Source organism: Nesoenas mayeri, assembly GCF_963082525.1.
Source record: "Nesoenas mayeri genome assembly, chromosome: 2".
Classification (NCBI taxonomy): Eukaryota; Metazoa; Chordata; class Aves; order Columbiformes; family Columbidae; genus Nesoenas; species Nesoenas mayeri.
In genome coordinates this window covers 164,450,080-164,467,324 of record NC_137543.1, presented here as the reverse complement: position 1 = coordinate 164,467,324, position 17,245 = coordinate 164,450,080, and the positions used below count along the sequence as shown (strand labels likewise).

The 17,245-nt window shown below is 58.3% G+C and overlaps 1 protein-coding gene across 1 annotated transcript; it reads right to left on the bottom strand.

The window, feature by feature from the left end:
- Positions 1-12,804: 12,804 nt before the first annotated feature.
- CHPF2 (chondroitin polymerizing factor 2) lies at positions 12,805-16,967 on the bottom strand. The gene is made up of 4 exons (XM_080340200.1): positions 16,376-16,967; positions 15,212-15,776; positions 14,556-14,738; positions 12,805-14,283 (listed from the first exon to the last, which is right to left on the bottom strand). The coding sequence occupies exons 1-4, from the start codon at positions 16,633-16,635 to the stop codon at positions 13,021-13,023; spliced, it is 2,271 nt and encodes a 756-aa protein (XP_080196326.1). The 5' UTR covers positions 16,636-16,967; the 3' UTR covers positions 12,805-13,020.
- Positions 16,968-17,245: the final 278 nt, after the last annotated feature.

Sequence of the window (17,245 nt, the reverse complement as noted above, 5' to 3'; positions counted from 1 at the left end):
CTGTGGATTCAGGGAAATCAGACGCACGTCACTTGACGAGCCCCGAGCAGCGTTTCCCGGGCAGGAGCTGCTGGCCGCTGTCTACCCCGTGAACGCCTGGCAGAGAACGCGGCAGTGGCTCTGCCAGCTGGGATGAAGCCCATCCAGGCTGTGCTCGTTGCTTGCTTCTGTGCACTTGGGACACTGCTGTGTAAATGAAAAGCCTAGATAACGCCCATGGCATCACACCAGAACCCTTGATCGTTGACATTTTAGATCAGGAATCACCACATTCCTCCAGGTGGTTGAAGTGAACACCTCGCCTTCCACCAGGAACCTAAAGGGGTCTAATACAGCAGCTCCTCTGATTCCGTGAGGGCTGTGGACTTTCTGCAGGAATATACGTTACCAGGTACATTCTGCCTTAAATTAACATCAATGGGTTCTTAATAAGTTTGTCAGCACAGAGAACCTGGCGTGTGATAGTCACAGGAACAGCAAGAAATGGAGCGGGTATCAAACTGAAAAGGAAAGGAACCTTCCAGATGTCACCTAGAAAGGGCCTTTTGCCACATCTGCTGCCTGGCGTTCAGCGGCTGTCTCGAACCCACCACCACCCATAAACACAAACTAAAACATAGCAAACGCACCTCCTGGTTAGGACGTCACTGTTCTCGCTGGGTTTGCGTCCAGCCTGTCTCACCGAGCGCCTGCAGCCGCCCTCCTCGTCCGCCACCTCCCCTCCCAGCAGCTCCGTCCACACCTCGGCTTCCTGTCACCGGGAACCGAGTGAGAACACCTACCAGACTGTCCAAGAGACACCCGGACTCAGCAACAGCCGCGACCTGGACACGGCACCCACGGCCTCTGGGAAAGCGTCCAAGCGAACGGTCCGACAATGGCCCTTCAGTCCCTGGACTCGGGATCCCAGAGAACGTGCGGCTGAGCACAAAAGGCAGAGCAGGGACAGAAATGTAACCACAGAAGAGTCAGTCGCAGAACACCGGAACAGCTCCTGCCAACGGGGAGGACATCGGAATGGCAGGCCCAAGAATGTGGTGGATTTTCTAACAGTTTGCTCCAAACTGCTGACTCCACCATTGGATCACCGCAAAACTTACGAGGTATGGGGAAGAACAAAAAGAAGATTCAGCATGTGCCTCATTTCCCGTTCTCTGTCCACACGTCCATCACCACCCCGTTTCCCTGAAAACAAGACCTACCCTGAACACAAGCCCCAGCGTGATTTTTCAGGATTTTTGAGGAAGCTCGAGATATAAGCCCTACTCCAAAAACAGGCCCTAGTTACAGTTCATTTAAAAAGTCAATTTAAATAGCATACAGGCAGCTATACACTAAAAAAAGTAAATATCGTTTGGAGCAAAACTTAACACAAGAGCCTGTCCTGCTCTGCGGAACAGCGTGGTGGGGCAGGACCCTTGGCCCGACCCGCACAGCACGGCTCCCAGTCCCCGTGCGGGATGACTGTCGCGTGGTGCTGGGACGGACCAGCCCCGGGCGGCACCGCCCGGCGAACCCGCGACCGCGCTGCGGCACCGAGCGCGGCGGCCGCGAAAGGGCCAGGTCAAAGACAGCAACAACCCTAATGTGTCTTCAGACTTAAAAAAGTTACAATCTAGCCTATTTATTCCCAATGCAAAACAGAACGCATTGTTCTACCAGAGAGTTCACAGTGCCAGCTCAGCGACCTGCGCAGGTGAAAAGGCAGCGATCCGCCTGTGGGAGAAGCGAAGTCCCTCAGAGGCACCCTGTGTACTGACCGCGAAAAGAGAGGGACACGGGCACATATCACCGGGGGAGCAACACGGAGAACGGAGCCAGCGGCAGACTCAAGGACCTCATCGTGGAGATGGTCACTGCATGTTCAACAACAGCAACCACTGGAGAAGTCCACCAGCCGGGAAGAGCCAACCACGCTAATTTAACCCTGCGAATCAATAACAGTCTGACGAGAACTAATCTCATTCACTTGTAGCTAATGGAGTGATGAATTATCACAAGGAATACCTGCTATACTCCTGCTCGCCATTCCGCACGCTCGTGCAGCTGCATTCCCTAACGCCGCTGGCTCCGAGCCCGCCTGGCCTGCCCAGCAGACAGCGCCGCAGCAGCTGGCGAGGACCAGCTCAGGTCAGTATCAGCAAGCAGGCAGCTCAGGACTTATTTCACAGAATAACACTTCTCATCAGTCCAAAGGCAACATTTTCCAGTCCCCGTACAAGCCGCAGACACATTCTTCCCACCTAGAACAGGTCGCATTTCAAAGGGCTAAAACCTACCTGTACCGGCCTGGGCAGCTGGTGGACGCCCGAGTCACATGCGTGTGGACCAGGGGGAGCAGGACACGTATCCAACAGGATGGGGCAGGGGAGCAGGTACTATGTCATGATGAATTAGCAGCAGATACTCTCGTTGACGTGAGGCAGGCACAGCTCTAGGACAGCAGGCCAGGGACGCATTTGGATCCAGCTCTGAAAAGAGAAAGTACAGCCTGAGTGCGAAGGAAGCAATACACAGTATAAATAAAACTTCCTAGAACAGCACCAGCCCACATAACACTTCGTAAGCAGCACAAAGGCAAAGAGGGATGAGGCGGGATGGAACTGACGCAGGCCTGGGGACCTGTCTCCAGACAGCGGCACGCAGACGTGTCCGTGACACGCGGCAGCGCTCCCGCCCACCCCAGCAGACCGTCCGGCTTCCGCGCTGCAGCCAGCTCGGGGAAAAGGAGGAAAACACGAAGAAAGTACATTTGCCTGTAACCCATCGGCATGTTGGGGCGTGCTCTGATGAGAACTAGAGGGTGGCCAGCCTGGAAGCGACTCCTGCAATTTGCCTGGCCTAACCAAGAAGGAAGGGTGTTTTCTTACACGTTCTCAGTTATACTTCTGCCATCAGACACCTCTGGCCACCCTCGGGACAGCAGGCCAGTTCAGGAACTTCCATCAAGTCAGCTGGCTTTCATTCTTAAAAGATCAGATCCCTAAAGGATATCAGAACAGTGTTCCAGCAGGTGTTGTTAGCTGCCCCGGTAAGGTGGTGAGAATGTTGCAATGATCCCACAGATTTAGGGTCTAGTCAGGCAGCTTCAGTGTCTTCACATTCGTGATCATTCCCAGAGAAGACGAGCAGGGCAAGAAGGAAAAGGGAGCTGCTGCTTGGGAGACGCGAGCAGCTGCACGCGTGTATACAGCACTGCAGCTCCTGACAGCTTTCCAGGGCAGCTCCTGACTGCTCTCCAGTGCAGCTCCTGACAGCTCTCCAGTGCAGCTCCTGACAGCTTTCCAGCTCCTGACTGCTCTCCACTGCAGCTCCTGACTGCTCTCCACTGCAGCTCCTGACTGCTCCCCACTGCAGCTCCTGACTGCTCTCCACTGCAGCTCCTGACTGCTCCCCACTGCAGCTCCTGACTGCTCCCCACTGCAGCTCCTGACTGCTCCCCACTGCAGCTCCTGACTGCTCTCCACTGCAGCTCCTGACTGCTCCCCACTGCAGCTCCTGACTGCTCCCCACTGCAGCTCCTGACAGCTCCCCACTGCAGCTCCTGACTGCTCCCCACTGCAGCTCCTGACTGCTCCCCACTGCAGCTCCTGACAGCTCCCCACTGCAGCTCCTGACTGCTCCCCACTGCAGCTCCTGACAGCTCCCCACTGCAGCTCCTGACTGCTCCCCACTGCAGCTCCTGACTGCTCTCCACTGCAGCTCCTGACTGCTCCCCACTGCAGCTCCTGACTGCTCTCCACTGCAGCTCCTGACTGCTCTCCACTGCAGCTCCTCACTGCTCTCCACTGCAGCTCCTGACTGCTCTCCAGGGCAGCTCCTCACTGCTCTCCAGGGCAGCTCCTCGCTGCTCTCCACTGCAGCTCCTGACAGCTCTCCAGGGCAGCTCCTGACAGCTCTCCAGTGCAGCTCCTGACTGTTCTCCAGGGCAGCTCCTGACTGCTCTCCAGTGCAGCTCCTGACAGCTCTCCAGTGCAGCTCCTCACTGCTCTCCAGTGCAGCTCCTGACAGCTCTCCAGTGCAGCTCCTCACTGCTCTCCAGTGCAGCTCCTGACAGCTCTCCAGTGCAGCTCCTGACTGCTCCCTACTGCAGCTCCTGACTGCTCTCTACTGCAGCTCCTGACTGCTCTCCACTGCAGCTCCTGACTGCTCTGCAGCTCCTGACAGCTCTCCAGTGCAGCTCCTGACAGCTCTCCAGTGCAGCTCCTGACAGCTCTCCAGTGCAGCTCCTCACTGCTCTCCACTGCAGCTCCTCACTGCTCTCCACTGCAGCTGACGAGGGGAAGCAGCATTACAGCAGAACACATGTGAACCCGCACAGCTCTCACAGGTGCCAGCTCACACCTGGGCAGGCAGTTAGAAGCAACTGCTCACAGAACGGACAGGCGAGAGGGAAACACGAGCACCACGGTGCCAGTTGAGGCAGTGCTGGTCAGCACCAGAGCAGACAACTCCACCAGAGGCAGGGACAAGGATCTCGGTCCAGCAGGGTCAAAATAAGGTGAGAACCAAGAGCAGGAAGATCACGGTGAATTGTGCTAAAACAGAGCTGAAGTCAAGGGAGACAGAGCCGGGAAAGCAGCGGCTGAGGCAGAACACGGCAACGGAGGCAGCGCAGGTTAGAAGGGCTGGGCCAGGAGAGCGCACGGGCGCGGATGGAACATCACTGCGGCACTGCGGAGGAGCCACCGCAGCTGGAAACGGGCACTCTCGCCCTGGCGCACGGCGAGGCCAGGCTGGGAGTTCCCTCCTCGCAGACAGAGGATTCTGCCAGGGAAGTGCCTGGTTCCTCATGGTGGTGACCCCACGGTGGCCAGTCGGCTGTTGATTGCTCCCGAGGCAGCACAGAGGAACCGGTTCTTTTCAGAAGCTGCAGGAATCCCCTGTGGGCAGCAGTATGAAACCGGACTGCAGGAAGGGTAGTGCTGACAGCGCCAGGCACGGACACTGCGCAGACACCCCTGATCGTGCTGACCGGTGAGGGGCCTTGCTTCCTCCCCAGTCTCCTATTGAATTCTACCTGTCTTTCCCAGCTCCAGCTTGCACGCAGGGTCTCTCCAGCGGCCGCGCTGACAGAGGAGCGGCCCAGGAACAGGAGGGAGCAGCAATCTCCAGCAGCAAGCTCATGGTGCACAAGTGAGATGGTTTGCCCTGTGCGAAGTCAAGATCTTCTGGAAGGCCATACAGAACATCAGTCACCTACTGATACGGGTCGGTTTGTCCTGCAGGAGTATCCAGGACTACGTATCGCCCTCTGAAAACAGTGCTGGGGAGCGGCTTAGAGGCTGCAAAATGAATTCTGTCTCTCAAAAGGTGTGACCTCCCGAATGAGGGTTGGTTGTTCCCGGAGCACTGGAGACGGCTGTCAGTGCCAGGACAGCACCGGGTGCGGGTTGTCTCCAGGGACAAAGCGTTAAGATGACCCTCCTCTACAGAGGACCACGCCAGGGCAGGCTGGACAAGTGCCGCTGCCTCCCCCGGGAAAGCCGGTGGCTGCTGAGGGAAAGGCTCCCGCGGGGGCTGCAGTCCGCGTTCGGGAGTGGTAACAGAGCGGGGCTGCCCCCCTCCGCTCGCCCCTCCCCGCCAGATGGGTCCCTGCGCGCGCCAAACCACCGCAGTCGGGCCGGGAACGCGAGGGCACGGCTGGGGCAGCCGGGGCCGGGCGGGCGGCTGCCCCGGAGCCCCGCGGGAAGCGCGGAGCGAGCGGCGCGCCCGCCGCCGGGCTGCCGCACCGGGCCCGCGGGAGCCGCGGGAGGGGGCACCGCCGGGCGGCGCGGGGGCCGCCGCCCGCCCCCTGCCAGGCTGCCGGTCCGGAGCGCCCCGCACGCAGCGCCGGTGCCGGGGGCGCCGCCGGCGCGGGCAGTGCCCGGGCGGGGCGTCCCGCAGCCAGAGCTCCCGCAGGTGCCCGGGGCGCAGCCACGGCCGGTGCCGCGGCGGGGCCGGCGGCGGACCCGCGCGAGGCTCACCGTCCCGTCCATGCTGCTCCCGCCGCTCTCCCGCTCGCACCGCGGCCGCCGGCCCGGCGCGCGGCGCGTGCGCACAGCGGCGCGGGGACCGTCCGCACAGCGGCCTGCGCGGAGCGGCAGCGCGAGGCCGGACGGGCCGCCCGCGGCGCCGGGGACGCGGTCCCGGTGCGAGAGCGGCCGCTGCCGCAGCCCGGCCGCGCTTCGCCGCTGCTCCGGCGGCGGGAGGGCGGTGCGGCCGCGGTCCCTGTGGCGCGGCCCAGCCCTGCGGGGGCGGTGCGGCGCGGGGCTCCTCCCGTGGACGGGCGGGGGCAGCCCCTACACCTTTCCAGCCCCTCGGGCCGGCGCAGCCCCGCCGCCCGTGGTCCGCTCCCTCCCGGCCGCCGGCGGCGCCCACGGCAGCCGCGGGAAAGCCGGACAGGCTGCGGGTCCGCCGCTACAGACCGTTCCCGCCGGCACGGCCCACCGCCCCTGCCACCACCGAGCCCTCCACCCGCCGGCACAGACCCGCACCGCCAGAGCCCCCGCACCGCCACAGCCCCCGCACCGCCACAGCCTCCGCACCGCCGCAGCCTCCGCACCGCCAGAGCCCCCGCACCGCCAGAGCCCCCGCACCGCCGCAGCCCCCGCACCGCCAGAGCTCCCGCACCGCCAGAGCTCCCGCACCGCCACAGCCCCCGCACCGCCACAGCCCCCGCACCGCCAGAGCTCCCGCACCGCCGCAGCCCCTCACTCACCAGAGCCCGCACCGCCGCACTCCCCGCCGCCCCCGCCGCCAGAGCCCCTGTTACCGCCCCGGCTCCGCTGACCCGCGCGCACCGCGGCGCCGCCCCCCCGGCCCGGTACCGGCAGGACGGGCCCGGCCGCGCTCCGTGCGGCGTGGGAGCGGGTCGGGCTCCGCCACAGAGCGCACGCCCAGGCCGCCGCGGGGCCGTAGCGACCGCCCGCGGACCCACCTGGAGCCGGGGCCGCCGCAGCGGGAGCGGGGCGGGTTCACCGAGACCCCGTGAGAATCCGCGGTGATGGGAACCCCGACAAACCGCGTGCGGGGAGCGAGCGGGGGCGCTTTGGGGCACGTGGGGTATTTCAAACTCGAAACCGGCCTGTACTCGGAGTTGTTACCCTGTATTTGCACACTTGTTTTGCACACCCTTCTGTTAAGGAGCTTGTAAGTCTCAGGAGGCGGAGGTTGGGTGGTGCGTTGTATTGTGCCATTGTAACGGGAAAGGAAAAGGAAAATGATTTTGTGAATATGCAGCGGGAGGTATGTACAAAGTACATTTTCAAAGAGTAATTTGAATAAGTATCAAAGAGAGTCCAACATAAATTGAAGCAGCACTGCAAACAATGAGGGATTAAGAGGGGAGTTTTATAGGACAAGCACTGAAAGTGAATAATTTTGCATGGTGATTTAAGGGTCTGTGAGAAAGGGGTGGAAGGAAACAACTCAGCCTAAGAGGAGTATCGGAGGAGCAGAAGCCAAGCGATTCTGCCGACTGCAAGTGTTCAGAAACGCTGTAAATCTGAAAGCTGGAAAAAAGTCTTGTAAAGATTATGAGGTGGATCCGAGCAAGAATACTTTGCTTTTGCTGGGGCAACGTGCACCTCGTATCCTTCTCTGTGTCTGGTCATCCAGTCTGACCACCAGCAGCTCCAAATCCAGCCTGTGGAAGCCCAGCCTGGGCCACCTGCACGCGACGGGCTCGCGCTCCGGGCGCCCGCGGCGGCCGAGACCCGCGCTGGAGGGAGGAAACGCAGCGGCGGTCGCGCTGGGACCAGGCAGACAACCGGGCAGACAGACAACCGGACAGACAGACAACCGGGCAGCTCGGGCCACCAAGGGAGGGGAAACCACTCGTGAGGGTTCCCCGGTGAGACGGGGTACACAGCCCCCACATGGCAGCCACAGCATTTATAGCCCAGTCTGGGACACTGACGGACACCACGAGCAGACACAATACCTGAGTTCACAACATCTGTATTTATTTTATTTTATTTTTTTTAAGGATACCTTTAGCTGGGGACACAGTGGCAGGTCCTTCACAGGTGAGAAGATGGTGAGTCTACTTTAATCTGTTTCTTGAAGTTAAAAATGCAGCTGGGACAAGAGCTTCCTGTGTTTGTAACATACATGGTACATTTATTTCACTGGGATCAGCAAAGTCTGTTCCGACAGGGTAAGCTGCCTGTCTGGGACACCCAACCGAGCACGTTACCCAAACCAAGGAAGAAAAACCTCCAAGGAGATAGAGCCCAAGAGAGCGAAGTCGACCCAGAAGTACAGGCAGCAGAGCAGGACAGGCAAAGAGCAGCTGGGGCACAACAGGCAGCCGGCCAGGGCCTGCGCTTTCTCAGGCTCGCGAGGTCAAAGATGACAGTTGTGGTAATTTGTCCTCCTGGCCAACCCCTGACCCCGTCGTAGTCTATTAATTCTGTATCATGATCCTCATGCAGTTTATAATGTGTGGCTGAACTAAAGTGTGTCCTTGAAAAAGATGCAGTCCTTTTTTGCAGATAATAACACAGAGATGGTGGTACAGAGTCAAATGGTAAGTACCCTGACTCCCTTCCCCTGTTCCTGACAGCAGCCAACGCTCCATGCCCACAGAGGACCACGACAACAGCGAGACACACGGCGACGGGCCCCGAGCACTCTCCCGGTGATTTGTGGTTCAGAGCGGCCGTGACAGAGGTGTTGGCTTTGCGTGTCATAGCCTTTGACGGATTGCTCTTCTGCGACTTCCATCCACTATATATCCACAGTCGTGACATCTGAGGCCATGCAGGACCATTAATTCTGCCCACTTACACGTGGCAAGTGATTCCACACGGGCCTCCAATGATCTCTGTTACACACACCAAGTAACTGGTGACATACTGCGAAAGCTACCACTCCGTTTCACTAATCCCCTGCAGAACTAAAAGCATATGCGTGTTTTCAGCTGGGATTATTGTTGCAGTTTAAAGCTGTTAGTTTTGCTGCTGTTGTCCCTTACCCCTGGACAATCAAAAACGTCTCTGGCATCCAGCATTTCTCCTCAGTGAACGTACCTACACTCCCACCAGATCACCTCGCAACCCTGCAACTGATCAGAGTTCACCACTCGCAGCTGGTTGGTGTGGGAGGGACCTTCCCAGCCCCCAGTGCCCCCCCTGCCATGACAGGGACATCGTCACAGCTCAGGGTGCTCAGACTCCGTCCAGCCTGGCCTGGGGTGTCTCAGGGATGGTTCACCCACCCCCTCTCTGGGTACCTGGGCCAGGCTCTCACCACCCTCAGGGTAAAAGGCTCTTGCTTACACCAAGTCTGAATCTACGCTCTTTTAGTTCAAAACCACTAAACTCAGATTAAAGCCATTACCCATCACCTTATTGCTACACAAGCTCTGGATCGCTGTAAAATACTCCTTCCAATCTTCAGATAAATTCCGTGAACCTCTCACACATTTTCTTTTCCTCTCTGTTCCCTTCAGGCCTCACACACCCAGCTGCGCCGCCCGGGCCCCCCCGCTGTCCCACCGTCGACAGGACCTGCTCCCCTAGACACCTGTATAAAGCGGTTCTATCGTGTCTTAATCCTAAAATGTGAACTCTACAGCATGGGGATAGCTCTGTATTTTAGTGTCTAAAATAGCGGGTCCTGGGCAAGTTAAGCTGCTTGTGCATTAGTGCAGTCCGGACTCACCTTTTCTGTTTGTGTGGGGTTTCGTGGATACTGCTCTTCGGGGAGCGATGTGCCTTCACTTCCCCAAGCACAGCCGTTTGCACTTGACGGCTTTAAGACAAAATCTGTTGGAATAGCCTTTCTCCGCTCCACCCTCTTCTTCATTGTTATCCTTTGTTTATAATTTTTTACATAACCGCAGATTTTATTGGTGCAGATCTACCTTTGTTTCCAAATCATCCATTAAGTGTCGAACGACCCTGGCTGGGAACTGTCCCCAGGACCCAAATGCCAGAGCTGGCTCCGGTTTGACACCCCAGCTCTTCACTCACGATTCACTCGCCGCTCTGTCAGTTTCTGTTCGATAGTTAAACCACTCTACTAAATCAAAAGGATTTCCAGGGCTGTCTGATCATCTTTAACCCCACATGTAACTTCAAAGGCTTAAGTCGTCTGCCCGGTCTCACTCACTGTGTAATGTGCTAGTAATACAGTAACGCCAAATACACTGATTTTCTTATCAATTAGCGTTTCTGGTTTCAGTTGCTTATAGTCTCAGGTTAGGTATTTGTAAAGAGCAATTAACATTCTTCTTGTTTGATGTAACACTGAGTCAATTTGTTCAACACTTGATGTTTTTCTTTCCTCGTCACAGCATTTCCTTGTTGCATTTTCAGTTTCCTGTCCCCAGGCCCTTCCAGCTCGAGCGTAACTGCGCACACTGACCCGTGAGCCTGTCAGACACGGGTAGTTCCCTTCATCCACCCAGTCTCACCGGGGGACGCAGAGTTACCATCAGTAAAGCAGAGTCCTCGGCCATGGCCTCGGCCGTTTGCTGGCAGCATTTCCTGCCCCTCAGACAACAAAAGCAGCTCCCGCTTCCCTCGCTGTTCTCCCGAGACACCAGATGCCTTTAGGAGTTTCATGTTCTGTGTAGCATCACATCACTGTTTCACGTGCACGACGGGGCGGTGACTTACCAAACAACAACCCACATCTGTTCTGTGTACATAACAGCACATCAAATCCCACTATCCCATTTCCCATCATTCTCTTTCTCCTCTAATGAGGACTCACTGATAATTCCAGCTTGCCCGATGTCATTTCACAACCTTCTCTGCAGCAGACTGTTCTACATCGGATATGCCTGAGTGCTACATCCCTTGCAGTTCCATCACCACAGAGGGAGGGTTCCTGACCGTCCACTCACACGTCTTCATCGGTGTTTATTCTCTGGACCTGGCTGCGTCACGGACCGCTCACTGAGTTCTCCACAGCACCCCATGCCCACTGCCAGCCCTTGCACTTGTGTGATCTGGAACAACGAGACGGGGAATTCTCCTTGGGAATTACACCACGTGAAAACCTGCGTTTACAAACTCCGCATCCTCTCTGGCACCAGGAGGTTGTAGTTCGTGCATCAGTCTCTTCTGTCTTCAAGAAGACAAACTCCCCAACAGCCAGGCAAGCAGCAGCAGCTCCCGCATTGTCCTCTCTGCTGTTCTGAGCCTGCCCGTGCAGCCGCTGTGCACAGAGGAGCCGGTGACCACAGCACGGGTGACACTGCACAGGGTGACCCCAGGGCACGGGTGACACTGCACGGGGCGACCCCAGGGCACGGGTGACACTGCACGGGGCGACCCCAGGGCACAGTGCACAGGGTGACGCTGCATGGGGCGACCCCAGGGCACAGTGCACAGGGTGACGCTGCATGGGGTGACCCCAGGGCACGGGTGACACTGCACGAGGTGACCCCAGGGCACACTGCACAGGGTGACCCTGGGGCCCATGTTTCTGCACAAAGCCTCGGCCAGCACGGTGTCCCAGTCCTGCCACAGTTCTGCGGCCGCGGTGGCCTCACCTTCATCGGAAAGCGAGGCAGGAAGTTCCATGAAGCGTCCGTTCTGCCTGACAGCAGAACTGCGAACAGAGCTGTTTTCCTGTAACAGCTCCAACGGCCAAACGGGAGGCTCTGCTCCACAGAGGGGTCCTGCGCGGCCTCTGCGTCAGCGGCCCATTCAACGCTACGCCACCTGGGCTCCCCGCATCTCAGGGATGTAAGATGCATCCCTCCTCTCTTTATAGCGTTAGCTCTAATAAATCGTACCTTAAACGATACCTTACACAGTCGCAGTGTCTTTCCTGCTGGGATCACAGCAGATCAGCACCTCCTCATGCAAAACAACCACTCAGAACAAGAGTTTCCCAGCCAGCTTCTCTTTTTCTCACTCTTTGAAGGTTTTCTTAGCAACAAACACACATCCCAGCAAGACACCCAGCAGAGATTTGACTTCTTCCTATGTAAATATAGTCAAGACATCCATTTCAAAATAAAGAAATCTGAGATTTCTATCCAATTTGAAGCAATGTTCCCAGCCTAGAGTACTTCTTTTGAAGCCTTTCTAATCTTCCAGCATCTCTTTTGCTGACACCAGACCTCACAAGTACAGCCAACACAATCCTCAAACAGCGCCCGTGCAGCCCGGGACTGGGTGAGGGACGCTCAGCGCTAACCACGCTGAGCCCCGTTCACCTCAGGGCCGCGCCCGTGGTTTCCAAGGTACTGGCTGGGAAGATGCTGGAAGCGGAAAGCTTTGCAATAAGAACACAGGTTGAACGTGAGCCAGTGGTGCTCCTGGGAGCGCTGGCACCGCCTGCGCTGCAGAGGAGCCGGAGCAGTGGCCGGCCCTCCGTGCAGCACCGGGCTCAGGGGACAGACCGAGCCAGTCCAGCTGTGAAAATGGCTCAGAAATCGCAGTGTCTGTCACAACAGGGGACGCTGAGAGCTGGGACGGGTCAGCTGGAGAACAGGCTCCGTGTGGCTCTTACCCAGGCACGTCAGTCACTGCTGTGTCAGGAAGACAAACAGACGCTTCTCACTGGTGTCCAGTGACATAAGAGGCAATGGGTACAGACTGAAATGCAAGAAATTCCACTTAAACACGAGAAAGAACTTTTTAACCGTAAAAGTTAAAAAAAAAAAAAAAAAAGCATGAATTCAAACACGCAGGGGGTGCAACAACAGCACAGAGAGCAGCGCAGCTGGGCTAACTCCGTTCCAGTACACCGCTCATACTCTGCACCGCAGAACCGCATGGCTTAGAGTAAGGTCAACTCTACAGCTTGTTTTACATCCCTTATCCCAGACGCTATGAAGTTTACAAGCAACCACGTGAATCTGCCTGGAAAGAAACCTTTATTTATTTAAAAAACAAACAACCCAGACCCACGAAGCCCACAGAAACGGCCTCTCTCCACAGCCCAGCCCGAGCCCCGGCGGGGCCACGAGGTTTTCTCCCCGTGACCTCACGCCCCGGCCCGTGGCAGCGCTGGGAAGGGGATGGAAAGTGCCAAGTGTTAAGGTGCTGAGAAGCTCCTGATGGTTCTTCTCTCTCAGGTGCTGTTGGCCTGTTCCTGCTCGAAGAGGGCCATGGCTAAATGCGAGCGGGACGCGAGCCCCTCCAGGTTGCTGAGCACGCAGCGGTGGTACAGCTCCTCGCTAAGCCGGGGGTTGCAGCTCCTCAGTGCGTATTTCTGCACTAACCCGGGCTCCACGGCCCTGAACAGATGCAGACCCGAGTAGTGCAGGAAGACATCGAACACCTCCATGCTCTCCAGCACCTCATCTCGGTCCAGGATATCAGCTGCCAGCTTGGTACGCGCCGTCATGTAGTCCGAGTTATAAAAGCAGGCCTCGGCAAAGGAATGTCTGTCGAAATGGCCATCCCTCAGGAAGTCGGTGCCGGAGGAAGCCGTCTGCTCCCCGCGGTACACCAGCGCAGGGTTGAACTCCTGGAAATGCACCGGGAAGAACACCTGCCAGTTGCTGATGGTATTCATACGGCAGCGGTTCAGGAACTCCATGTTGATTTCTGTCCAGACGCTGGCCAAGAAGAACAGTGTATCCACAGGGTGCTTCTTGGAGACTATATCCATGAGTTTCACTTGCGATGGTACCTCCGTTTTCACACTAATCCAAGGGATTTTAACTTCTGCATAGCGTTTCTCCAGCTCTCCTACCATGGCTTTGACTCCAGCGAAAACATCCACCTGACCGACTCGCTGGGCGTCATAGGGATGGTAGATGAACAGCAAGGTCAGCAAGGCATTATCGTGTGTGTCCAGCGTGTTCATAGCAAACATATCCAGGAAGTTTCCCACAAAATCCAGCTCCTGCACTGTCAGGGGAAGCACCAGTTGCACCTGCGTGGCCTCTGTCACATATGGCATGGGAATAATTTCCACCTTACTCAGGGGCCGCACCAAGCTCACTCGTTTGGCCAGGACGTGACTGTGTCCCTTCTGGGTCACCGCCTCCAGCAGCAGGTCCAGCGTGTACTCCATGCCCCGCGTGGGGTCGAAACGCCGATAGCCGTTCAGCAGCTGCCGCTTGCCGAAGCGCAGCAGAGGCTGGTAGCGACTGTTAAGCTGCTCAAGCGCAGACTCGATGATTTCACTGACATCTGCCTTGCTGGCTCCAGAGAGCTCGCACTTGGGGGAGCCGTCAGGGCAGGAGAAGAGGTGCTGCTCAGTGAAGTAATCCCAGCTGATTACCTCAAAACGCGACTTTGGAAGGAATGGGGCATTAATGCCCACAGGCCACGTCAAGCCTGCCTCACCCGCAGGGGTCAGTGCCGTCAGGTTCCTGATCTGCATCTGTGCAAAGAGAGAAGGCACATGATCCCCAGCGCCTCCTCCAAGAGGTCCGGTCCATCTCCCACCTTGCCTGCCTCGCCACCCAGAACCGCATCACAGCGGCGGTTTTGCGTAACGCAGTGCCAGAAGCACTACTTCTGAGACACGGGACTATATCCTGTGTCTGGCCGACAGTCACCTACGAACAGCAGCAATAACTCTCCTTCACTCTGCTGAAAGAAAAGGAAACCTGCTTGGCCAAGGAGCTTTTGCGGACACCCCTCCCCTCATACCTGGAGGTCCTGGATCTCTTGGTAGGTTCTGTCCAGCTGGATCCTGCTGAAGTGCTTGTGCAGCCGGTACATCAGGGTCATGTCAGAAACAGGGTGCACAGCAAGAGCTGCTTGGAACTCCTCCTCTTTTTCCTTCTCCGGCTCAGTATTTTTGGCCAATTCGTAGGTGTGATAATGCTGGCCCTGAAGTGGACAAGAGCCAGAAAGACTGGTCACAGAGCAGCCTTCCCTCAGCCCAGACACGTCTTTGCCCCTCTTTCCATGCTGCCTGCAGCCCCCACAGACAAAATGTAAGAGTTTCCCCTCCAACCCTACTCCCCATACTATGTGCCCACTCGCTTCTTGGTACCAGTGTGCCCTTCATCCGACCTGCAAAAGCCCGTGAATCAGCATCTGCCAGTAGGCTGAAAATTAAATACTGTATTTATAATACTAAATAATAATATGATACTAAATAATAATAATAAATACTGCTCTCTCCCCCAGCATCTCAGCTTCAATTGTGGCCTTCTCCCCCAGGCTGTCACACAGCCCTTTCTCCCTCTGTAACTCAGGGAGGCTTACGGAACAGCTCCTCCGCTATACAGCAGAGAACTGTTAGGGACACAGGTTCAGTCAGGCTCAGCTAACACCAAACCCCGAGACGGGAGCAGTACCTGGAGCTGGGAGACACAAGTGATGCCAAGGAAGTCGATGATGCAACGTCCCAGCCACTCATCCGGCCGCACGCTGAGGATCTCGTTGCGGCAGCTGTCCAGGTGCGGGTGCAGCTTCAGCAGCAGGCTGCGCGACATCAGGTACCCAAAGCCGCCGTGGCAATAGCGGGCCTGCTCGTCTCCCCCGATAAACTCCTCCGCCCGTCCCAGGTACACATCCTGGTTAATACTGAGGTGCGTCACCAGAGCCTTGACCTGCTCAGCCTGGGCATAGGTGTCGTCCTGCATGATGTAGAACCAGTCATAGTCGGAGCCGAAGTGCTGGTGGATGTAGCGCACGCTCTGGTACATGAGCCAGATGGGCCGCTCGTCGCCGTGCGCCACCACCACCATGCCGTGGGGCACCTTGGCGCCGCGCAGCCCCGTGAAGTACAGCAGGCGTGGGAAGTGATGCGCCACGGTCTTGTTCACGGCCACGGCCAGCGTGTTTAGCGTGGCCTTGGAGGTCAGCACGGCCACAAACAGCCTCTCGTGGAACCCCAGTTCCGTCTGGATGTAGCGAGTTCTGTCAAGGAAAGACACACGCACATGGCAGACAGCTGGACGACAAAAATCAAAGGATTATGGCAACGTGGGACAAGCCTTTTTCTGCTAGTCTACCAAAGGTGAAACAGTCAAGCCTAGACGCAGAGCTTTAAGAAAAGACTCTTCAGTAAGAGTCCCATCTTGTAAAACCACTCCAAGGAAACTACAACTTTGCACCATTTGTGTGAGCTAAGAAACTGTGCTGGTGCAAGTGAACAAAAAAACAGAGCCAAGCACTTGCAAATTACACACAGTGTCATTACCTGCCCAAAGTTTTCCTAACGGACTACTTAAAAAGGTTCTGAGGAATAATTTAATACATAATGCAACCAGTTATAAAAGAACAAATATTCTCAGTCTTCCTGGGCACTTTTGTTGCCTTTTCTTCTTAAATTAGGATGTTAGACACTTCTCTCACACCCCTTTAAGGCAGCAAGTTCAGCCATTCCCTTGTTGCCTCCTGCTGCTCCCACACAAAGTATTTCAAACAGCACATTCCACCCCGAACCTGTCGATCCCCTGTAAGACAAACCCCAACGCACCCGCGTGCGGCTGCTGTCCTGGAGGAACAGCCTTTACCTGAGCACTTTTTTGTACGGCTTGCTGGGGTCCCGGTAGTACGGGACGATCCTGGGTCTGAACTCCTCGTGCCCCGGGCCCGGCGCCGCCGCCTCGGGCCGCGCTCCGCCGGGGAGCGCCCCGGGCCGGGCCCCCGTGCACGGCTCCGCGCCGGGCCGGCCCCAGGCGGCGCGCAGGAGGCTGAGGCTGCAGCCCAGGGACAGGCCCAGCACCAGCGGCAGCACGGGCCGCAGCGCGGCCAGCAGCGCGGCCGCCCGCATGGCGGGACCGCCCGCCGCGCCGGGACGGGCTCACGGGGCCGCTCCGCGGGACATCGCCAGGCAGCGGCGGAACCTGCGGGGCGCTGGGAACGCGGCGGCTCCGGCCCGCGCGGGCCGGCGGGTCCCTCAGCTGCGGTCGGGCCGGCCCGGAGCGCCGAGCCCGGCGGAGGCCGCGGGTCCCTCAGCTGCGGTCGGGCCGGCCCGGAGCGCCGAGCCCGGCGGAGGCCGCGGGTCTCTCAGCTGCGGACGGGCCGGCCCGGAGCGCCGAGCCCGGCGGAGGCCGCGGGTCCCGCCCGGCCGCGCTCCCGCCGCTGCCACCTCAGCCGCCGCATCGCCACCCCGGCGCTTCCGCTTCCGCTTCCGTCTCTGTGGTGCCCCGGCGGCCGCTCTGCCCGCTGTCGCCGGCACCTCTATGGTACCGCGAGCCACCGCCCCCCGCGCGCTCACGTCTGCCCTCGCGGGAGCGGGGGGCGGGGCCTGGGGCCGGGCCTGACGCGGGACGCGCGGTGCATGCCGGGACGCGCAGTGCTCGGACGCTGGCGGCGCGCGCTGGCCCAGCCGGCCTCGCGGGCGCGGACTCCGCTTCCCAGAGCCGCGCGGCCGCCCGGCG

Bases quoted from the DNA above. Each gene is read 5' to 3' on its own strand.
- CHPF2 (XM_080340200.1), bottom strand. From the start codon at position 16,635: ATGCGGGCGGCCGCGCTGCTGGCCGCGCTGCGGCCCGTGCTGCCGCTG. The intron at 14,739-15,211 runs GTACTGCTCCCG...TGTCCACTTCAG, and splicing joins CTTGTGTCTCCCAGCTCCAG to GGCCAGCATTATCACACCTA. The intron at 14,284-14,555 runs GTATGAGGGGAG...CTCTTTGCACAG, and splicing joins AAGAGATCCAGGACCTCCAG to ATGCAGATCAGGAACCTGAC.